Raw genomic sequence first — 22,620 nt, forward strand, 5'->3', positions numbered from 1 at the left:
CACCCAAAGACTAACACTAACAATCAAAAAGGAACTGCCAAACAAGCTTAACAATAGACAGCCTAACCAAGGTGGCACAATGATCCCATAGCAGATTTTTCTATTGTTCCCAATTAACAATTGTAATATATCATTTAAAAAGCAATAAAACATCATAATTTCTTCTCTAATTTGATTATCAGAAAATAGATAATCTAAGAGCAGGATTTAAATGTGTTTTTCCAAAGAAACAAATGGATGTGTGATTTTTATAAAATGTGAATATTGATTTTAATTACTATTACATTTTTAAATGTGCTTAAACTAGCACATTTATAATTAATGGGTTTTTTTTGTTCTTTTAGGTGAAACTGCTGTTGACTGGCAGTGGATTATCTTGGATGGCCCAGTAGATCCACGTTGGATAGAAAACTTAAATTCTGTGCTAGATGACAGCAAAACATTATGTCTTGCTAACAGTGAAAGAATTTATTTATCACCAGCCTTCAGAGTGATATTTGAAGTGGACTGTGTGTCTCAAGCCAACCCAGCCACAATTAGTAGATGTGCCATGGTTTATGTGGTACGTTCCATTAAAAAAAGTAATTGTATACTTTCACATAATATTTTATATTTTTCATTTGCCATTTTTAGGACAATAGCAAATAAAATTATATTTGTAAGGAAATGGGTGGTTTTATCCCACTTAATGAATTTCAGATGTAAAATGTGTGCACATGACTGGATAAATATATATTAAATATATTCATTATATAAATATATATATATTTATAAATAAATATATTTATTATAAATATATAAATATATAGTGAATATTTCATAATTCAGTTTCAGTATGATTTTGTGATTGTTCTAGAAATTAGTAAGATCAGATCCAACCAAGATCCCAAGTAGAATGAAGCTGTTATAGATTCATTGCCCTTTTTGTCACTTCTGCTGATTTGTTGTTTGCTACTGAATATATTTTCCATTTTAGTTTTTGGGCAGAATAGAGAGTTTTGGCACCAAAAGCAGTGGTGAGATTCAAATATGTGAACAACTGGTTCTCTGTGTGGATGCCAATTCCAGAAGTCTGTTCTCAGCCTGGGCAACAAAAAATTAGCTACCAGTTCTACCGAACTGGTGCAAACCGGCTGAATCCCACCACTGACCGAAAGAGATGATCCTAGCAACAACTGTAAACTTTTTCTGAGTTTGTTGTTCTTATTCTTGGAAAATAAGCAATAACTGTACATAATAAAACTCAGGAATAGATCTGAGCATTAGCAAATGACAGATTCGTAAGAACAAGATTTCAAGTTGCTCCAAAAAGATTCATTTAGTCCCTTTTGTTCAAGAATGTGACTTTCTACTGACTTTTTGCTAAACATTTCTTCCTTACACTAAACTATCTGAACCCTATCTTGGAAAAGTGTAAGATTTTAACTTGTAGTTCACACTCTTATATGTTAACATATATATGCTAACAATAATAATCATATATTTCATTCTTTAATAAACCAAATTGTAGACATTATGAAAGAAAAGCTTGGTAGTTAACTTTAGAAATGGATCAATGAACAAAATACTTCTGGATAATATTGTGTACATATAGTGCTACACAAAAAGTAGAATAATGAGATAGAACAAATAGTAGAACTGACATAATTACATATTGAGGATACACGATCACATTTTTTAAAAACTCTTCTACATAAAAATGACTTTGATCCCAAACACTAGCTTAATTGACATTTGAATGAAATAAGAATGTTTTTTCAGGAAGCCTAGTAAAAATTTTCTTCAATTTCAGATGATAAAAATCATAGATGAGATATTTTTCAGTCAATTAGCACTGAGTTCTTTGAAATTTGTTTTGTATTCTTGGTAATCTTCTGAATAAAGCTCTAAGTGCAATACTTTGGGTGGGGGCTGCGTACATGAAACTGGCACACACAGAGAAGCGCACACATATACATCCAGATGCAAAAATATATGTTAAATTGCATATACAAATAATTAAATAAAATCTTCAAATATATATAACATCTCTTCATATATTTTATTTAATTGCAGGATCCTGCTGATCTGGGATGGGAGCCTTATGTCAAAACATGGCTGCAAGGCATTTCTGAAATAATACCAGAAAATAGTATTGAATATCTTGAAAGTTTATTTCACTCAAGTATAAATATAGGGTTAACCTTTCTAAATAAACATAAGAAAATGCAAGCATTTCCTGTACATCAGTTGGGGATAGTAATGAACATTTGCAGAATTATTGGTTCATTTATTCATGTAATAAAACTAAGTCAAGTATCTCAAGAGAGTAAGTAAATTTTAACAAATGTTTATGGCAATTCTGTATATGCTAACAACTTGAAATAAGTTTGACTTTGAACTCTTAGAATTCTCAGTAATGGATATGATGATTGGGAAATGCTTGAAGTCCACACATCTTAGGAATGCCTTCCACGCAGGGGAATAATGAATCAGAAACCATATTTGATAATTTAAATAAGAATAGTTGTCCCATTAGGAAAATCCACTGACCATAATTGATGTGAATAGAATAGAATAGAATAGAATAGAATAGAACTGGAAGGGACCTTGGAGGTCTTCTAGTCCAGCCCCCTAATCAAGCAGGAGAACCTATACCATCTCAGACAGGTGATTGTCTAGTCTCTTCTTAAAAATCTCCAGTGATGGAGTGCCCACGATTTCTGGGGGTAAGCTGTTTCACTGGTTGATTGTCCTCACTGCCAAGAAGTTTCTCCTTAATTCCAGGTTGCTTCTCTCCTTGATCAGTTTCCAACCATTGTTTCTCCTCTCTGGTGCTCTGGTGAACAGCCTGACCCCCTCTGTCTTGTGACAGCCCCTCAGATACTGCTATCATGTCTCCCCTATTTCTTCTTTTTTTTTAGACTAGCAAAACCCAAGTCCCGCAGCCATTCTTTGTCTGTTTTAGACTCCAGGCCTTTGATCATCTTAGTTGCTCTTCTCTGAATTTTTTTCCGCTCTCAATATCTTTTTTGTAGTATGGAGACCAAAATTGGCTGCAGTATTCCAGGTGTGGTCTTACTAGGGCTTTGCAAAGCAGTACTAGTACTTCGCATGATCTTGATTCTATGCCTCTGTTTATATAACCCAGTATTGTATTACCTTTTCTGGTTGCTGCTTCACACTGCTGGCTCATAGTCAAGTGATCATCCACTAGGATTCCAAGATCCCTCTCACTGTTACTGTTTTTAAGCCAGGTCTCACCCAATCTATATTTGTGCCTTTGGTTTTTCCTGCCTAGTGTAAGATTTTTTTTTTCTCCACACTGAAACTCATTTTGTTGGATAGGGCCCATTATTCGAGTTTGTCAAGATCTTTTACGATCCTGAGTTTGTCTTCTGGGGTATTGGCTACTCCTGACAGTTTGATGTCATCTGCAAATTTGATGTTCCCCTTCAATTCCCCCATCTAAGTCATTTATGAAGATATTGAAGAGTACTGGGCCTAAGACAGAACCTTGTGGTATCACTGCTTACTTCTCTCCATGTGGATGTAATGCCATTGAGGACTAACCGTTGAGTACTGTTTGTCAGCCAGCTACAGATCCATCTGGTGGTGATGTTGTCTATTCCACCATTTTCTAGCTTACCAAGGAGTAGGTTGTGGTCCACTTTGTCAAATGCCTTATTGAAATCTAAGTATACTATGTCCAGTGCATTTCACTGGTCTACTAGTTTGGTCACTTTATTGAAGAATGAGATAAGATTGGTTTGGCATGATCTGTTTTTAACAAACCCGTCCTGGCTGCTATTATGATTTTTTTTTCTTCTAGTTGTTTGCAGATTTGTTTTTTGATTATTTTTTCTAGGATCTTCCCAGGTATTGATGTTAAGCTTATTGGTCTGTAGTTTCCTGGGTCCGTTTTGGTTTTTTTTTTCCTTTCTTGAAGATGAAGACCACATCAGCCCTTTTCTAATCCTTAGGTACTTCCCCGGTGCTACGGGATTTATAAAAGATGTGGTGCGATGGTTCTGAGATAATATCTGCCAGCTCTTTCAGAACTCTGGGATGTAATCTGTTGGGTCCCAGTGATTTATACTCATCAAGGTCGGATAGGAGTTCTCTTACCATTTTCTTGCTTATTTTAATTTTTGTTTCTAGTATGTCTTTTGCAGTGGTTTTTTTGGTATAGTTTCTTTTTCTGACACAAAGTATGAGTTAAGCAGCTTTGCTTTCTCCCTGTTGCCTGTGATTTCCTTGCCATCGTCTCTCTTTAGTAGGCCTACAGTTTCCTTGACTTTTTTTCTTGTTGTTAATATGTTGGAAGAAGCTTTTTTTATTGTCCTTGATTACTGTTGCGAGTCTTTGTTTATTCTGGGCCTTTGCTTTCCTGTCTTCTTCTTTGCATGTTCTGGCTGTCTGCTGATAATCAGCCTTGGTTAGGTGCCCCTCTTTCCATTTTTTGTATTTGTCCTTTATGTCCTTTAGTTTGTTAGATAGATCTTTGTGCAGCCATGCTGGTTTCTTTTTAGATTTCTTGGTTTTCTTTCTCAGTGATATTGTCCTGATATGGGCTTTTGTGATCACATTTTTCAGGGTTCCCCACACTTCTTGGGTTGTTTTCCCCTTTAGGATTTTCATCCATGGGATCTTTCCTAGGTTCTCTCTGAGTTTGTTAAAGTCAGCTCTTTTGAAGTTTAAGACATTGGTTGGATTGTTTTCTATTGCTAGTGTTTGCATTATGTTAAATTCCATTATGACATGGTCACTTTCACCCAAGGTTCCGGCAATTTCAATTCCCTCTATCACTTCTTCTCTATGTAACTAATGTAACTTAACATTAAAAATTTTATTTTATTCAAAAAAGTTAAAATACAAAAGTTCCAAATTTTGTTTTACAAAAACAAAACAAACAAGACATTTTAAAAGTGCTTTAAAAAAGGGCACAAACACATATATACATATTGTCACTCCTATTTGAATACTGATATATATGTTGCAAAAATATTAGTTTCCCACCCCTTGCGAAACAGGCCCAGAAAGTTTTAAATATAATTCTATTTGCAATAATTTGCTCACAATTATGCATTTTTACTTTGGTTAAAATAACTTGGAGATGGGATTCTACAGGATTTCCAGCAAAAAGCAGGAAATGTTACATATTTTATTATTATTCAGCAGGTAGAATCAATCAATATCTATTCAAGATATCTAACTGCTTTGAGCTGAATAATCCTCCTATATGTTTTACGCTACATGTTTATTTAATATCTAATGCAAAATGTATTGTGCCAAAAATAGGAAAAAATAATCATATGTTAGGGAGTATTTAACTAAACGGTTAGTGTAATCTACCCTATATAAGCAAATTGCATTGTCTAATGCAATTGAATTAACCCTGATATATTAGGAAAATCATATACTATTCCCATACAGTAATATATATATAAAGTGCATATAGATAATATTGAAACAATATACTGAAGATGTATTTACAATTCATGACAATTTCTAAATTATCAGTGATGTTTTGATGTTTCTCAATTATTACTTTTTGAAGTAGATTAGAATCAAAGTAAAATATATTCACTGTAATCAAAATCAATTACATAGGAAAGTATAACTGAATTGTAGAATGTATTCAACTATTTCTTGAAAGAGTCAAGTATATAATAACTAACATTATATTAAAGATAAGAAAAGACGACAAAGCAGCACAGTGAGTTTTTCAACGATAAACCAGAAGGATTCTTCACAATTTTTACATGAATTCAGTTCACTTAGTGGAACAGTCCCATCAATAATGAAGAAAAGGTAAGTGAATTATGAGAATATAGCCACTTATTCATATTCCTGTTGAAGTAGGTTAATGGCTCTTCTAATTCAGCATACTGTATAATAGTGGTCAGCTACATGCATTCAGGAAGCTTGCAAATATGGGTTCTCTTCCACATTTGCTATCTAGCATCTGATGTTTATGGAATGCTGCCCATGATTTAGAAGATAGTAATCAGTCATCAAAACTAGGAGTCACTGATCCTCCATGAATGTGCTCAGTTTCCTTTTCAACTATCTAAATCAGGGCTTTTCAACCTTTTCACTGATTGTCCTACTTTTAGAATATGGCAATATTCAAGTACCACCAGTCACCTAGCGAGGTGTCAAAAACTTGATGACCAAACACCCCCCCTGGAAAAAAGTGATAAAGTACAGGAAGTCCTCACTCCCCTTTAATATCCTCTCTTCCCCCACCCCCTTTAATATCCTCTCTTCCCCCACTCCCTTTAATATCCTCTCTTCCCCCACCCCTTTAATATCACCTCTTCCCCCACCCCCTTTAATATCATCTCTTCCCCCACCCCCTTTAATATCATCTCTTCTCTCACTTCCTGAACCTGCCTGTGTGCGTGCAGCAGCTGAGGCAGAGGAGAGCGCAGCGGCGGATTCTCACCATGTGGAGTGGCCAGGCGAGGCAAACCGGCAACATGATGAACCTGCCTATGCACACACAGAGGCTGACATACATGCATTCGTCTCTGCGCACGCACAGGCAGGTTCAGCATGTCACCGGTTCGCCTTGCCTGGCCATTCTGCGCAGTGAGGAGAATGTGCTGCTGCCTGCCAAAACCAGGCGGGGGTCTGGGCAGCAAACCATAGGTAACGTGGACTCTCATGCCGCTCGCAGTGTCCCCTCCCCCGGAGTCTACAGGTGTGTGAAAAGGGCAAGGGCCATTTGCTGGTCTCCTTCAGGGGATGCCTGTTTTTTCCCTCCCTTATTACAAATATTTTCCCGTCACTCTGCTCTTAATGCTGTGCAGCTCTTGTCCAGCAATTTACAGTGGCCTTTCAAGCCATGGCCATCAGCAGCACGGCCACCAGCCATGCTGGCAGCCTGTCCCCCTCTCCTTATCCCTTCTTGGGCACAGAAGGGGCGAGGGAAGGAAGGGAGAAGGAAGGAAGGAAGGAAGGAAGGAAGGAAGGAAGGAAGGAAGGAAGGAAGGAAGGAAGGAAGGAAGGGACAATGAGAGGGAGGGAAGGAAGGAAGGACTCTCATGCTGCGACCTTTCCCCAGCTGCATTTCTTACCTGTTTGTTGCTGCAAACCTGGCCTGTTTTTTGTCCTCTCTTGCCCCTCCACCTCCTTCTTTTACCTTCGGTGCAGCTCCAGCTGACTCTTCTTCCTCTTCCCAAGGCTGCATCTTTTTTTCTCTCCCTCTCCTGCCCAAACTGCCTTCTTTTATAGCCTCTCCTGTCTCCGCCCTCCTCCTCCTTTCTCTTCCGGATGTGCCGGAAGTGCTGATCCTGGGGCCTTTGCCTCACCCCAGCAGCCCTGCAACTCTCAAGGATTCTTTCAAGGCAAGTCCTGCGCTGCGCTGCTTTGGCTCGTTCCCTTCCCCGCTACCCTGGGCTGGGCTGGGCAGGGCCACGTACCACCTGCCACATGCCAATGTATCACAGGTGGTTCGTGTACCACCGGTTGAAAAACCCTGATCTAAATAATTGACCAATGTGTTGGCCAATGTTTTAAATCTTTCTGCATCTAGTTTTAATGGCTAACACAATATTCTTATACAATGAAAGAGGGGTACATCATTCCATGTATGATTTTCTAGATCCTATTATCTTTTGGCTTACCTGCCTCCTCAGCAAGCTAAAAACTCTAAATCCTATTCTTAATCATTTGAGATTTTTCCTTTTTTTTGCACCCATTCAAGTTTTATTGTTTTTTTAAAAACATAATGCTACTCTGCTCATTTCCTGCAGTTAACTAACCCAACTAGTTCATTAAAACCATGATAAAATACTAAACTATCATATCAGACCGAATAATAATAACACTAACAATAATTTATTAAATTTGTATGCCATCTGACTCTCAATGACTATGGGTAGCTCATAACAATCTAACAAATTATGATAAAATTGGCAAACTATATAAGATAGCAAGCCAATCTTATACTTTAAGTCTAAGACGTATAACTTGCAAAAGGATAAATAGTGTTCCTTTTTGAGATTTGATGATGATTTTGTTAATGTGTTCAATGGTGATTTTGTCAATGATTTATTAAACTTATATGCCATTTGGCTCTCAATAACTGTGAGTAGCTCATAACAATCAAACAGATTACAATAAAATCAGATCTCATTCTTCCTCATCAAATACCTATGTAAAAAGCCAGTTATTCATAAATAATAAAATATTCAGGATCTTAAAAATTAACTTGCAAAAGTATAAATACAGTATCCTTTTGAGGTTTAGTAACAAAGTTGTATTAAGATAACTTCTTTATTCATTAATTTCAGGGATGGTCAGATATGGTTTTGGGAAAAGGAGCCTAATAAAATGCTCATATTATTGGGGAAAATTTTCATATTTGCATTTACTTGGGCTGTTGGAGGAATTTTAAAACGAGAGGAAGAACATGAAGGTGAAACTCTCATTGATATAAACACTAGCCAAGATGAGCTTGCACATGTAACATGTGACTTCAATTACCTTGTTCGTGAATTATTTGAAAAAAAACCACCTACTAGTAAGTTCTAAATTTTTACTGCTTTCACAATATAGTTATTGTATATATTCCAGTTGCATTAATTGAATAAATATTTACATTAAGTAACAAATTAATGGAACAAGAAAGGGCCAAAGATATAATTTTATATTTCAGTGAAGCTGAAGTATATAGTTTGGTTTCCAAAATAATGAAGTTGACAAATATATCAACTTATCTATATTTTCATGTATATGTACATATGTAAGTAGCATCTATATGACTATAGATTTTGAATATAGAAGAGATTCCAATTGAATAAACTAGCTTAGAAACAGAAGACATGCAGAACATTGGAAAAGTCAGATGTTTCATGTAAGAGGACCTGGGATTCAATTTCTTTTTATACAAAGATATTAATAAAGAAGGGGAAAAGCCTTGGAAGTTGCTGCTTGTCAGCATAGACAAATTTAGTTAAATTAGCATTATTGCAATTATGAATACACACATGACAAATCTACCAATTAGCAACAGAACCATTAATATAAATGTATTTCGATTTTTTTAAAAAAGAAAAATTTTGAAGCATACTTGTAGAGTTGTGAGTTTACTGTTGTGTCTTTTCTTTATATGCTTTTTGCCTAAATGAATGCTAATTTGAGCACATTCCCTTTTGCCTTTCTTCCCAGGCACATAGGCATAACAGACATGCTCTTATATTCTTCTCCTGCTAGACTATAGCAAGCTAGATATTAAGCTTTGCCTAGCACAGTCACATATTCCCTAAATATAATCTCCTTTTTGTTGTAACTCTATAATAATTATATTGTGTTCTAAATAGTTTTGTTTGCTCAGGTCAGGCTCCTGCTCTCAGGAATGTTCACATGCGCACAGTGAATGTTTCACCTCCAACAATCTGAAGGGGAGCTGTGTTTGAGCTTGCTTAGACATAAGTACAGCTACTTAGCAGGATCTAAGATCGAGGTTTATTTGATCCCATTCCCCGTGCTTTTAATCTACATACATTCAAGCCAGTGCAGGGAGTGAGTAGGGTGGGGTTATATGACAGAAACATATCTGCTATACACTTTATAGAAAATATGCACTATTCACCCATTAATTTTACACTATTTATGTAATAACACCCATCTTTCGCTTTTTGAACTTTCAGATATTCAGCTGCCATCTGGAGATAAAACTGTTTTTGATTATTTTGTGGATTTACAAACAGGAGAATTTGAACCATGGGGACATTTAGTTCCTAGCACGCAATTCCTTATCCAGAAAGGTGAGTATAGTTATAGTTGCTTTATGTTATTAAATTATTTTGAAAGTCCTGGAAAACATTTAATAAGTTTAGAGTTCAGAAACACACATATTTCTGAGAGATGAAGTGAGGCACTCAGTGTTTGGGAGGAGAACAATACTAATATATTCAGAGATAAATTCAGTGCTAGATGCTGAAGCCTAACTATAGAAATTAAAACATAATACTGTATGATTAAGAATAGATTCCTACTCATATAAGTAAATTTTGAGCCACTAAGAGCTGAAAATATCATTGTCATCACCTCTGTGATACATGTCTTTTCCATTCACAGACAGCCATTATCACTTCAACAAACATAGGTTCCTCACAAAAACTCAATATCACCTAATTCTAATCAGTGAATTTTTACCAGGATTTATATAATTTATCAATCCACTTGTATTTATATGTATTGTTATCATTTCTCCCGCCTGTTCAGTGGCTTGAAGATTAAAAGGCAATATAAAAGACAGTTGTTATATCCCTCATCTATTTATCTATTTTCTTGTCTATTCGTGATTTATACTATTTTAAGAATTTTTGATATTTTAAAATAATTATTGTAATCTTTTAAACTTCAGAGACATCAGATCTTTCTGATTCTGATAATAACATGTTAGAAAATCAAGAAAAGAAAATGGAGGCCTCTGCATTTATTCCCAATATTGATACAATTCGTCACAGTTTCCTAGCAAGTCTTCTTTTATTGTCAAAACATCCAGTACTGATTATAGGTAAGATCCTATTTAAATATTGAAAAACAAAATAGACTCTTTCTTGCATTTAACTGTAGGATTACTCTTATATAATATTTTCATTGTATTATTTAAAAGCCCAGTCATAAAGATAACTATAAAACTCTTGTGCAGGTAAGTTAAAATGCCCATAAAAATTACTGAAAGTTTTAAACAAATCTAAGAACTGTAAAACATAGTATTTTGAATTATCTGAGAATAGTTGGAATGTAATTGCTATTTTCAACACATGGAAAGGTTGCCAAAAAACAAACAAACCCCTAGCTAATTTCTCTGACAGATCTTACCTATGCAGTCCAAGTGTTGTAAAGCATATAACACAGTTATGAAGCATTTAATCTAGTAAATTTAAATTCCATTTATTTACAAGCTATATTTATACCTTCTAGATATCTTGGGAAACTTTCCTCCTCCCAGTAAGACAGGGGCTTGAATTGCTCTTCTTGGGCCTATTGATATTGTCAAGAGAATTGTTATATAATTCTTATCATTCTTAGTTATCAGGTTATATAGATGATTTAGGAAGATAGAATTATTTCTTTAAATATAGTGGACAATGTATTATGAAAACATCAACACAGGTTGAACCAATATCTAGCCTAGTTTGAAATATGACTGATAATAATAATTTTAATTATTAGCTTTAATTATTAGCTTTAGTTTTTAACAGTTTAATTATTTGTTTTAAAATATCATTTCATTATTTTAGAACACTTGAATTATTCTGATTATGACTTTTAATATTGTACAACTTTATTTAATTAGAAAGTACCTTGCATAAAATTTACTTGCCACAATGAGCAAACTAATAACGCAACAAGTTGTTGGATCAATTTGCATACTTATGGGCCTGTAGTAGCATGTCCCTAGTATTAGTAGTAGTAATAATAATAATGATGATGATGATAAAGTTGGAAGGGATCTTGGAGGTCATCTAGTCCAACCCCCTGCTCAGGCAGGAAACCCTATACCATTTCAGACAAATGGCTGTCCAGTTTCTTCTTAAAAACTTCCAGTGTTGGAGCATTCACCTCTTCTGGAGGCAGGTTGTTCCACTGGTTAGTTGTTCTAACTGTCAGGAAGTTTCTCCTTAGTTCTAGGTTGCTTCTCTCTTTGGTTAGTTTCCATCCATTGCTTCTAGTCCTGCCTTCAGGTGCTTTGGAAAATAGCTTGACTCCCTCTTCTTTGTGGCAGCCCCTGAGATATTGGAACACTGCTATCATGTCCCCCCTAGTTCTTCTCTTCATTAAACTAGACATATCCAATTCCAGCAACCATTCTTTATATTTTAACTTTCTTGACTTTTTCTTATGCCACTGTACTTACTTTATGACTTCTTGTGCTTCATGAAATTTAAATGATTAATAAAAAACATTACAGGCACAATTAGAATATTATTACTACCCTCTTTAATATCTTGGCTGGAACTTTCTTCCTGTTTTAAAAGATGCAAAATATACAGGGTGTACCGAAAGTGAGATCAACATGAATTTATGAGAAAAAATAAATAGTGTTAAAACTAATGTTGCTTCAAGATTGATATATATTGTTAAAGTTTCTATGATGGTAAGTTATTTTAAGCAGATTGATACATTATGGAGAAAGTTCTTATGAAATGGGAACAATTATGATTTTCACACAAAGATAGGGATTTTATAACAACAACAACAACAACAACAGAGTTGGAAGAGACCTTGGAGATGCTCAGGCAGGAAACCCTATACCATTTCAGACAAATGGCTGTCCAGTCTCTTCTTAAAAACTTCCAGTGTTGGAACATTCACCTCTTCTGGAGGCAGGTTGTTCCACTGGTTAATTGTTCTCACTGTCAGGAAGTTTCTCCTTAGTTCTAGGTTGCTTCTCTCTTTGGTTAGTTTCCATCCATTGCTTCTAGTCCTGCCTTCAGGTGCTTTGGAAAATAGCTTGACTCCCTCTTCTTTGTGGCAGCCCCTGAGATATTGGAACACTGCTATCATGTCCCCCCTCATCCTTCTCTTCGTTAAACTAGACATACCCAATTCCAGCAACCGTTCCTTATGTGTTTTAGCCTCCAGTCCCCTAATCATCTTTGTTGCTCTTCTCTGTACTCTTTCTAGAGTCTCAACATCTTTTTTACATCATGGTGACCAAAACTGGATGCAGTATTCGAAGTGTGGCCTTACCAAGGCATTGTAAAGTGGTATTGATACTTCACGTGATCTTGATTCTATCCCTCTGTTAATACAGCCTAGCACTGTGTTGGCTTTTTTTGGGCAGCTGCAGTCTTCCAATATCTACTTTACTCAATCTTTGGGGCAAAAATACTTAAATACTTCAGGAAGTATCAAAACACTACTATTTGTTTCTCCCCTTTTCAGTCTCTTTAGATTTGTTTTTCTTTCAATGAAGATGACAAAGGTTAAACATTAAATATCAACAGAGAATGTTTAACCCTTGTCATCTTCATTGAATGACCTGCTTTTAAATACTGCCATGTATTCATTGAATGACCTGTTTTTAAATACTGCCACGTATTGTTCTTTCCAAATTACATGAGAAATAATACTATGCAATCTCCCTCAGATTATAAATTGTACTATTTTATAATATGCCAGAAAGTCCTTATATTAGGTACATAGTTCCCTGTGTTAAGCTTAGTCATATCTTACATTTCACTTTTCATAAGTGAAAATTTTTTTCACTTTTTTTAAAAAGATCCTTTGTACTGATCCTTCATCATATTTAGATGATTGGAAGATTATGCCATTTTGCTTTTTCTAGGCCTTCAGTGTATCTGCATAATCCTCAAGATGATAGGCTGAGTATAACAATAAATTGGTTTGAGGATGGGGTTGGACTAGAAGACCTCCAAAGTCCCTTCCAACTCTGTTACTCTATTATTCTGTTAAGATAGTTTCTAGATTAAGTAAACTTTATAGAATAATATGAGCATGCTTGAAGTAAAATTATGGTTGTCTGCATGGCATACTGATCAAAAGTTGCCAGAAGTAATCAATTGTCTCCTTATTGTTTATATCTTTTCTATTTTACCAACAAGTATTATGTAAAAAAAACTTGACTGACCAAAGCCTAAATAAATGGTGGAAATTAACATCTATAGACCTACACTGTATTTTAGGACAAACATGGCAGGTGATAGGTGTAAGAACTTTAGATAGAAGAAGAATAAATGATAAAGTATATGAATTAAATTAAAGAGATAAAAGATTATAAGTATGTTATTTGCTAAGGAATATGATGTATTGGATCTGAATGAAAATAAACCGATTTTGAAAGGTGGAGCTAAAACATCCCTTTTACATCAGTTAATCTTTAATACTATAAGAATATCTGCCTATCCCAGAAGGGGATTAACAAGTTTATTTGGGCAGGGAAAAAACCAAGAGTTAAGTTTAAGATTATACAAGATGCACGGGAGAGAGGAGGACTCAAGGCGCCTAATCTAAAATTGTATTATGATGCAGTGGCTTTAACATTGATTAGTGATTGGCTTAACTTAACAAATAAAAATATTCTTTTTCTTGAGGGATGGGATTTATTATATGGATGGCATGCATATTTAATTTATGACAAAAAGGTGGATCAGGTTTTTAAATCTCATATTTTAAGAAATGCTTTATTACGTGTCTGGAAGAAATATTATTATAGGTTAAATTATAAAATTCCAATTTGGGGGATACCTGGACACGTTGTAGAGGGGGTATCTAGAGGAGTGAATTTGGATAGGATTTCCTATAAGGAATTACTTAGTTTGGAAGGGAAGGACTGGCAATTAAAATCTCTAGCTGAGTTGAAGCAAGAAAATATTGTACACTCTTGGTTTCAGTATAATCAATTGTTAGTGAGGTGGAGTATAGATCAAAAGGTTGGTATTACTTTAGAGGATGTGAATTTGGTAAAACAGATTAAAGACCAAACTCGAGCTCATATAAAGAGAATTTATAATGTTTTAATAGAATTGGATTCTGAAACGGAGTTAGTTAAAGACTGTATGGTTAAATGGGCTCAAAATATTCAAGAGCCGATTTTATTGGATACATGGGAGACAATTTGGGTTAGAAATGTAAAATTTACTCAAGCGCAAAATTTAAGAGAAAATTTTTATAAAATGTTTTATAGATGGCATTTGGATCCCCAAAAGTTGTCTTGCGTGTATCCTAATTTACAGCCCAAATGTTGGAGATGTGGAAGCTTAGACGCAACATATTTTCATATTTGGTGGACTTGTAGAGATATAAAAGCTTTTTGGATTAAGATTTGGTGGAATATTCAAAAGATTTTTAAGAGAAAGATAAAGTTTACTCCGCAATTATTTTTGCTGGGTATTATTGTAGATTTTGATGTCAAAGAAATTGATTTGATGCTGAATCTTATAACAGCTGCAAGATTACTTGTGGGTCAATATTGGAAGAAAAACTCTTTGCCTACTATGGAAGAATGGATAGTTAAGGTGTCTAATTTAGCAGAAATGGCGAAAATCTCCGCCTATTTGAAGGACCATTCACAAGAAAAATATATTTCGGTTTGGAGAAGATGGATTGATTATATTCAAAAGAAATATGAGACTGAAAAGTATTATCTTGCTTATGAGTAGATTTTAGATTATTTTTAATAGTTCAATATAGTTGAATTTATATTATTTTTAGTATTATGTTTTAATTATATTATTATTATTGTTTTTAATTTGTTAATACTTGTTTTGAAAAGGAGTTAAAGTGTGTTATGGATTTGATTGATAGTATAGTCAGGTTATGTTAGTTAGATTATGTTTGTTTATTTTTTAATCAGCTCTGGGAAGTGGGGGAAGGGGGGAAGGGGTGGGAGGGGTTTGGATTATAATGTATTGAATTTGTAAAACTTTTAATAATAAAAAAAAGAATATCTGCCTATCCCTTGGGATAGGATTCAATAGGTGGATACAAAAAAATCTAAGTCCAGTCTATCTAGTTGACTGTGCAATAAACCATCATCATCATCATAATTTATTAAATTTGTATGCCACACGGTTCTCAGTGACTCTGGGCAGTTTACAACAATAAAAAAATACAATTAAATCAATAAAAGCTAAAGATAAAACATGGCAAACACAATGAAATGAAGGGTCTCATTCTCCCTTGCTAAAGACTTGATGAATGGTGGCTGATCTTCATAGACCTTCTAAACAACAACAGAGTGGAGTCCATCCAGATTTTGAGAGAATCTCATTCCATAAGGCAGACACTGCTACATACAACATGCATTTCTGGGGTCCTGATAGATGGCATTGTTTAATCAAAGGAATTTGGAATGTGCCAATCCTGCAGGCTCAGATTGGCCAGGCAGATGCTATGAGAGACAAGCTGTCCCTCAAACAACTAGGCCAAGTAGGGCTTCGTAAGTAATAACCAGCAAAATTGAATTGCACCCAGTGAAGCAAACCAGTGAAGTTCACGAAGCACAGGCTCTACATGATTATAATGAAGAATGCCCGTTACTGCTTGTGACTCCACGTGTTGGACTAATTGAAGTTTTCAGGTGATCTTTAAGGGCAGCCCAATGTAGAGTGTATTGCAGTAGTCAAACCGTGAGGTGACTACGGCATCAGTGACTGTCTGAAGGCCTCCAATCTAGAAAAGGGCTCAACTGGTGCACCAGATGGTACACAATCTTTTCTAATCCAGCTGAATATGCTCTTCAACCAGGAGCTTCAAGTCCAGGAAAATCCTCAAACTGCATATCAACCTTGAAAGGGAAATTTCTATCTCATCCAAGATAAATGATGGAATATGGCTCAAACACCGACAGCTTGTATTGCACAATAAATGCACAAAATACATAATAAAATTATAGTGTGTACAGTATTATTGTCCCCTTAGTAATTCTTGTTAGAATAGTTTTCAGTTAAAATAATTTTGGTGTTTTTTTTGTTTGAAATTTATTTTCTTAATTACAAATTAATTACAAATCTAGCTGAATGTTTTTATTAATTGGAATTACAATTTTTTTAATTTCTTCACCTCCTTCATTATAACGATAGAAGCCTGATAGTCTGTTCTATAATTTTTAGGAGACCCTGGTAGTGGAAAGACCACTATGATAGATAATATGCTTGGAAGACTTCAGAAAGATGGCCTAAATATAAGGAAAAAAACAATATTAGGAGAAGTCTTTTACTACAACCAAACTAAAATAACAAGGTAACTGCTAATAAACTTAGAGGGTAATTCAAGCTCTTTCTTGAATATATTGATCCTAGGTATTTCATCAATACCTGACTAGTATATTAGTAGTAAAACAAAAGTGAGAATATCTCTTTTCTTCCCAGTGTCATTTTTTAATAGAGTCTGGTTTGGGGTCATGGCAGAGGGCTGGAAGAGTTTTGAAACCTTTATATCTACATCTCCAGTCTCCAGGATTTTTTTTTCTCCTGTTCTGATATATGACTTTTCCACTCAGGGGGAAGAGTCACTGGGTTTCTCTAAAGCTAAATCACAGTTGGTCGTGCCTGTCTGATGTGGCACAGTGTATTTTCTTTGAATAAAGTTGTTAAGGTTGAAGACTTATCTATATAAATAAATTAACAATAGTAAAGTAATAATATATTCAAATTTAATATACTGGAAAATACTAGAAAGTAATGATTTCAACCAAATTTTTGTTTGATGATTTTATGACAGAACTGGCAAACTTTATTAATTTGTGTTTTCTTCATTCTGTGTTTATGTTTTATTGTCTAGCTTGATGAAGAACTACAGTACATTGAAAACAGATCAGTTTCGTGGCTCTTGGAGAACACATTCTTCAACCAAAGTATTACGTATGTCATTGATTAAAAAAATGTTTTAGGGTTAGATTTTGTTTTGAATGAGGATATATTAAATTTTAAAGAAATAAGTTCTTAAAGTCCAAATAATACCTAACGCTAAATGCTGAAATCACATCTTTAATAAAAAAGAACCTACTAAAGAGATTAAAATTGGACAAATTTAAAAGAAAATTAAAAGTAAAAAATGGTTCCATACAATAGCTAAGAATTTTATTCTTCTGACTTTATTTCATTGCTCTATATGCATCTGGGTTTCTTTGGTACATATAGAGAGCATATTGATATCTTTCACTGCCAGCCTAATATACCAATTAATTTATAACATTTATAAACTGACTCCATAAGGTTTTAAGTGGTGTAAATAAGGCTAATAACATAATACAATAATAATAACAATACAGTAGGGGAAACCAATTTATGGCATATTCTTTTGAACCTTCTTATAAGCCCTTTAAAAAATTGATATATTGCCTTAGGATACAGCTGCCTTATTCTTAAAGTTGAGAATTTTGAAGTAGATTCATGACTGGCACAGAGTAAATTTATTTATTGAATTTTTAACTGATTCTATTATTTTGCTTTGTTCAAAATAACTTATTTTATAGCTTTGTTGAGAAAGTGACTGCCATTTGAATCTTTCTACCATTTCAGAATGCAAACTTTAATAAATTTGTTCTGAATATATATATATACAGGGCTTTTTTTTGTCATAGAACGCCCAGAACGGAGTTTCGGCACCTTTATTGGATGGAACCTGGTAGGGTAGGCAAGGCGGGTTGTATGATGTGTGAGTTCCGGCACCTTTTTTTTTTTTTTTTTTTACAAAAAAAGCACTGCATATACATATACTTGTGTGTAAACCAGTCTTAACACGACTGAGAATTGAGCTCATCCTGAAATGGTTTTTAGCTTTACTTCTGTGGTTTTAGAAAAAAATAATATCCAAAAGGTACTCTAACAAGGAATTCTATATAGTTATATCAACAAAAGTATTACACCTACTTTAACCAGGAAAATCAGGTCAGTAGCACTTAAATTGCCTTAAATGCAATAATAACGCAGGTAAGGTTTTGCTGGCTCAAAATGCCTCTTTTCTACTTGATTCTGATCTTACTGCAGCTGTTATATAGTAACAGTTATAAATTATATTACAGCTAATTTTTTCTTGATAATTTTTTAAAATGTATGAATATACATGTATGTATATGTAAATTAGGAATATGGAAAAAATATAACTCCCCAAAAAGTTAAATATTATGTAAAATTCTAACAATTCAATTTGTTAAAGTTTCAGCTCTCAGCTCAGTAAGAGAGGATTCTGATGTAGAAGAACCAACTTCAGGGCCTATCATTTGTAAATTACAATTAGGTGCCCATACAACTGCAGCCCAAACGAAGAGTTTGATCATGCAGAAATTAATACTGAAAAGTAAAGATGTCATGGGTGCTCCACAATCTAAACAAGTAAGAATTTTAATGAAAGCTTATCTGTAACTCACATACACAACAAGCAGTTTATTCAATCTTCATTTCAAAGAGAATCGATTTGATTCACACTTAGTCTAATGCAAGAAATAGAACATATTAACCTTTTAAAGGTTTCAAGAATCTCAGATATTCATGACCTCTAGAGGTCCAAAGTAAAATACAAAGCAAAAATTTACATTTCAGAAAGTTGCCAAATCTCAGAAAATTTCAGGTGAGATCTTGCAAAATTTAATGATCTTAGGAAACTTTTAAAGCTATTTTAAAGAACATCCTATTTTTAGGTGCTCATTGCTCAAAAGGGTGCTGATCTAGAGTGCACTTTTTGAGAGCTAGTTCTCAGTACCATTGGTGAATATTCAGTTGATCTGGAGTAAGGGTGACTTTTTTCTTTTCCTTTGTATTAAAAATTGAGCATGAATAGAGCATAGGAAAAAGAGGATCTTTTAGTAATAGTAATAGTAGTAAAGTTGGAAGGGACCTTGGAGGTCATCTAGTCCAACCCCCTGCTCGGGCAGGAAACCCTACACCATTTCGGACAAATGGCTGTCCAGTCTCTTCTTAAAAACTTCCAGTGTTGGAGCATTTACTGCTTCTGGAGGCAGGCTGTTCCACTGATTAATTGTTCTCACTGTCAGGAAGTTTCTCCTTAGTTCTAGGTTGCTTCTCTCCTTGATTAGTTTCCACCCGTTGCTTCTTGTCCTGCCTTCAGGTGCTTTGGAAAATAGCTTGATTCTCTCTTCTTTATGGCATCCCCTGAGATATTGGAATACTGCTATCATGTCCCCCCTTGTCCTTCTCTTCGTTAAACTAGACATACCCAATTCTAGCAACCGTTCCTTATATGTTTTAGCCTCCAGTCCCCTAATCATCTTTGTTGCTCTTCTCTGTACTCTTTCTAGAGTCTCAACATCTTTTTTAATCGTGGTGACCAAAACTGGATGCAGTATTCCAAGTGTGGCCTTACCAAGGCATTGAAGAGTGGTATTAATACTTCACGTGATCTTGATTCTATCCCTCTGTTAATGCAGCCTAGCACTGTGTTGGCCTTTTTGGCAGCTGCAGCACATTGCTGGCTCATATTTAAGTGATTGTCTACTAGGACTCCGAGGTCCCTCTCACAGTTACTACTATTGAGCATGGGGCCACCTATGCTGTACTTGTGCATTTGGTTTTTCTTGCCTAAATGTAGAACCTTGCTTTTTTCACCATTGAATTTCATTTTGTTAGTTAGTGCCCAGTGTTCAAGTCTGTCCAGATCCTTCTGTATCTGAAGCCTGTCTTCTGGAGTGTTGGCTATTCCTGCCAGCTTGGTGTCATCTGCAAATTTGATGAGTTCCCCATCTATCCCTTCATCCAAATCGTTGATGAAGATGTTGAAGAGTACTTTTAACGATGAGCATTCTCATTCACTCAACTTGATGATTACTACTCTTACTGAATAGGAGCCACTAAAACTTTAGAGAAAAAAACAAATTAATTCTACTGCTATTGATTCTTTTTTTCTTTTTTTCTTTCTATATCTATCTATCTGCTTGCCTGCCTGCCTGCCTTACCTACCTACCTACCTACCTACCTACCTAGCTATTATTTTTTAGCAGATAAAACCCCCAGCAAAACAATTCTCAAAATGCGTTAAGATCATGCTGCTTAAATTCAGCAACAAAATAGACTTTTTTGACTAATGAAATCCTTTTTTAAAAAATAATTGAATAAATGGAAGTTTGAGGTATTTTAGAGATGAATCATTTTAAAGTTGTGTTTTGAGTATTGCATTGGTAGGAATTGTAGTGGGAGTACACTGAGAGTAGTAGTGCTTCTATAATGATTTTTAAATCCCTATACTAATAGTCTTCATTTAGCAATCACAATTGGGACTGGCAATTCAGTCAACAAGTGAAGCAGTCACTAATTGAAACCACAACTGTGCTTAAGATCTTACTTCAGTTCCCTTTGCTTTATAAACCAGCAAAAGTCATAAATGTGAGAATTGGTCATAAAGTTACTTTTCCATCATAAAGTTACTTTTTCACCACTGTTGTAATTGCTAAATGAAATAGTTGCCGAACAAGAATTACATTTAAAATCACTGAAAGTCACAAAAAAGTACCAAAGGTTTCAAACATCCTCCTTTATTGACAGCATCAAAAAATCTTTGGCTCACAAGAAGCAAGTTGTGTTCTCCAGCCTAGAACAAATTGTCTGTCTCTGTGTTACACAGAAAGAAACTGAGGAAGAAAACAGGAAAAGAGTTATACAAAATGAACAACACCCATTCCACCACCCAAAAACAATTTTTGGATGAGAGAGAAGGAAATGGGTCACAATTGGGCATATTTTTCAATATTTCTAGGCATCTGCTCAATTATACTGTATTATAAGCTGCATTTGGAAAAATGAACAAGAAATGGATGTGCTGAAACAGTGGTGGAAAATGAAACAGAACACACGCAAACTTTGATTTTTGCCTAGACTACTGTAGTTCCATCAAATGCAAATAATCCTAATTCAGATAATTTATTAAAAAAACTCTTTGTTGGAGCCAATTACTAATTCTGTGGGTATTTAGGGGTATTTTCTAGGCCACCTCTTCAGTGACTGAGTACAACAATATATACTGTAAAATAGAATAACAGAATTGGAAGAGGCCTTGGAGGCCCCTTCTAGTCCTGATATATATGCATAATGGATTGTACTTATTACATGTAAAAATGAAAATGCCAAGATAGAAATTAAGTTCCTAATATTTTTGTTAATATACTTCAGATGTGATAGTCATTTGTGATTTTTATTATACTTATTTCAAGGCACTACTGTTTATTGATGATCTGAACATTCCAATCGCAGAAGCATATGGATCCAAGCCACCATTAGAGTTCATCCGTCAGTTTGTGGAGTTGGGAGGATTTTATGATATTAAACACCTTGAATGGAAGGTATGTTTAATATGGGTAATATTTCTTTTGTTATTTCTGATTTTTGTTAAACTAAGGTCTTTTCATTAAGAATTTGTCATGTAAATATAGTATTCTGGATAATTGAAATTCATTCTCATGTTAGGTGATCTATATTCTTAGTCACATAGGCTTAGGAAAGAAATTAGGGTTTTAAAATTCATTTTTAAAGTACAGGTAATCCTCAAGTTATGAATATAATGGAATCTGCCAATTACATTCATAATCCGAAATTTGTTAATTGGAACTCATTAAATGAACAAACCCCATCTCTCCTGTCCTCAAAGCATTCATTAATCAAATGCACGGGTTGCTAAGAGCTCATGGAGCATCTCAGGAGTGATGAAGACCATGGGAGGCCTAGTGCAGGAACAAGACCATTGCCTACAGCCACCAAAAGCCCCCCACCACCAGCTGAGAACTCCTAAGCTCCTCTTCCCACTCCTTAGGCTCCCAAGTGCTTGGGATTTTCCTTCCCACCCCCTCACTGATTGCTCACTTTCCTTTGGCACCACACTCATTTCCTGTGCAGCCTTGAGTGCTGGAGCCCTTGTCCAGCCAGGTGGAGAAACACTGGCATGCCTCTCCTCTTCCCCACTGAACCCCAACCTCTCTCACAAGTGAATGCGGTTCTGCCCCTCCACTTGCTAGAGTGCTGAATCACCCAGATTTCAACAACTGCACTGCCATGAAGAGACTGGGGCACCTTTGCCATGCACCCTTCACTTGCAGTCCGGCGGAGAACTGACTGCCTCCCTGACTGTTGTGGCCTGCAGGTGCCTTCCTGCCCCCCAGATTTCCCACTCCAATTTCTGAAATTGCATGCTGTGGAGCTGGAGAGC

At 35.1% G+C, this 22,620-nt stretch overlaps 1 protein-coding gene across 1 annotated transcript in view; it reads left to right on the forward strand.

Annotated features, from left to right (window-relative positions):
* DNAH14 (dynein axonemal heavy chain 14) overlaps positions 1 to 22,620 on the forward strand; it is a 210,655-nt gene that overhangs the window by 105,085 nt on the left and 82,950 nt on the right. Inside the window, exons 37-46 of the mRNA XM_039341573.1 lie at positions 345 to 562; positions 2,056 to 2,308; positions 5,673 to 5,793; positions 8,283 to 8,512; positions 9,642 to 9,758; positions 10,361 to 10,513; positions 16,581 to 16,710; positions 17,251 to 17,330; positions 18,628 to 18,803; positions 21,632 to 21,760. Of these exons, the coding sequence (XP_039197507.1) occupies positions 345 to 562; positions 2,056 to 2,308; positions 5,673 to 5,793; positions 8,283 to 8,512; positions 9,642 to 9,758; positions 10,361 to 10,513; positions 16,581 to 16,710; positions 17,251 to 17,330; positions 18,628 to 18,803; positions 21,632 to 21,760 (1,607 nt within the window). The remainder of the gene's footprint in view (positions 1 to 344; positions 563 to 2,055; positions 2,309 to 5,672; positions 5,794 to 8,282; positions 8,513 to 9,641; positions 9,759 to 10,360; positions 10,514 to 16,580; positions 16,711 to 17,250; positions 17,331 to 18,627; positions 18,804 to 21,631; positions 21,761 to 22,620) is intronic.

This window comes from Crotalus tigris, unplaced genomic scaffold (assembly GCF_016545835.1).
Source record: "Crotalus tigris isolate CLP2741 ecotype Arizona unplaced genomic scaffold, ASM1654583v1 scf7180000017771.5222438, whole genome shotgun sequence".
Lineage (NCBI taxonomy): Eukaryota > Metazoa > Chordata > Lepidosauria > Squamata > Viperidae > Crotalus > Crotalus tigris.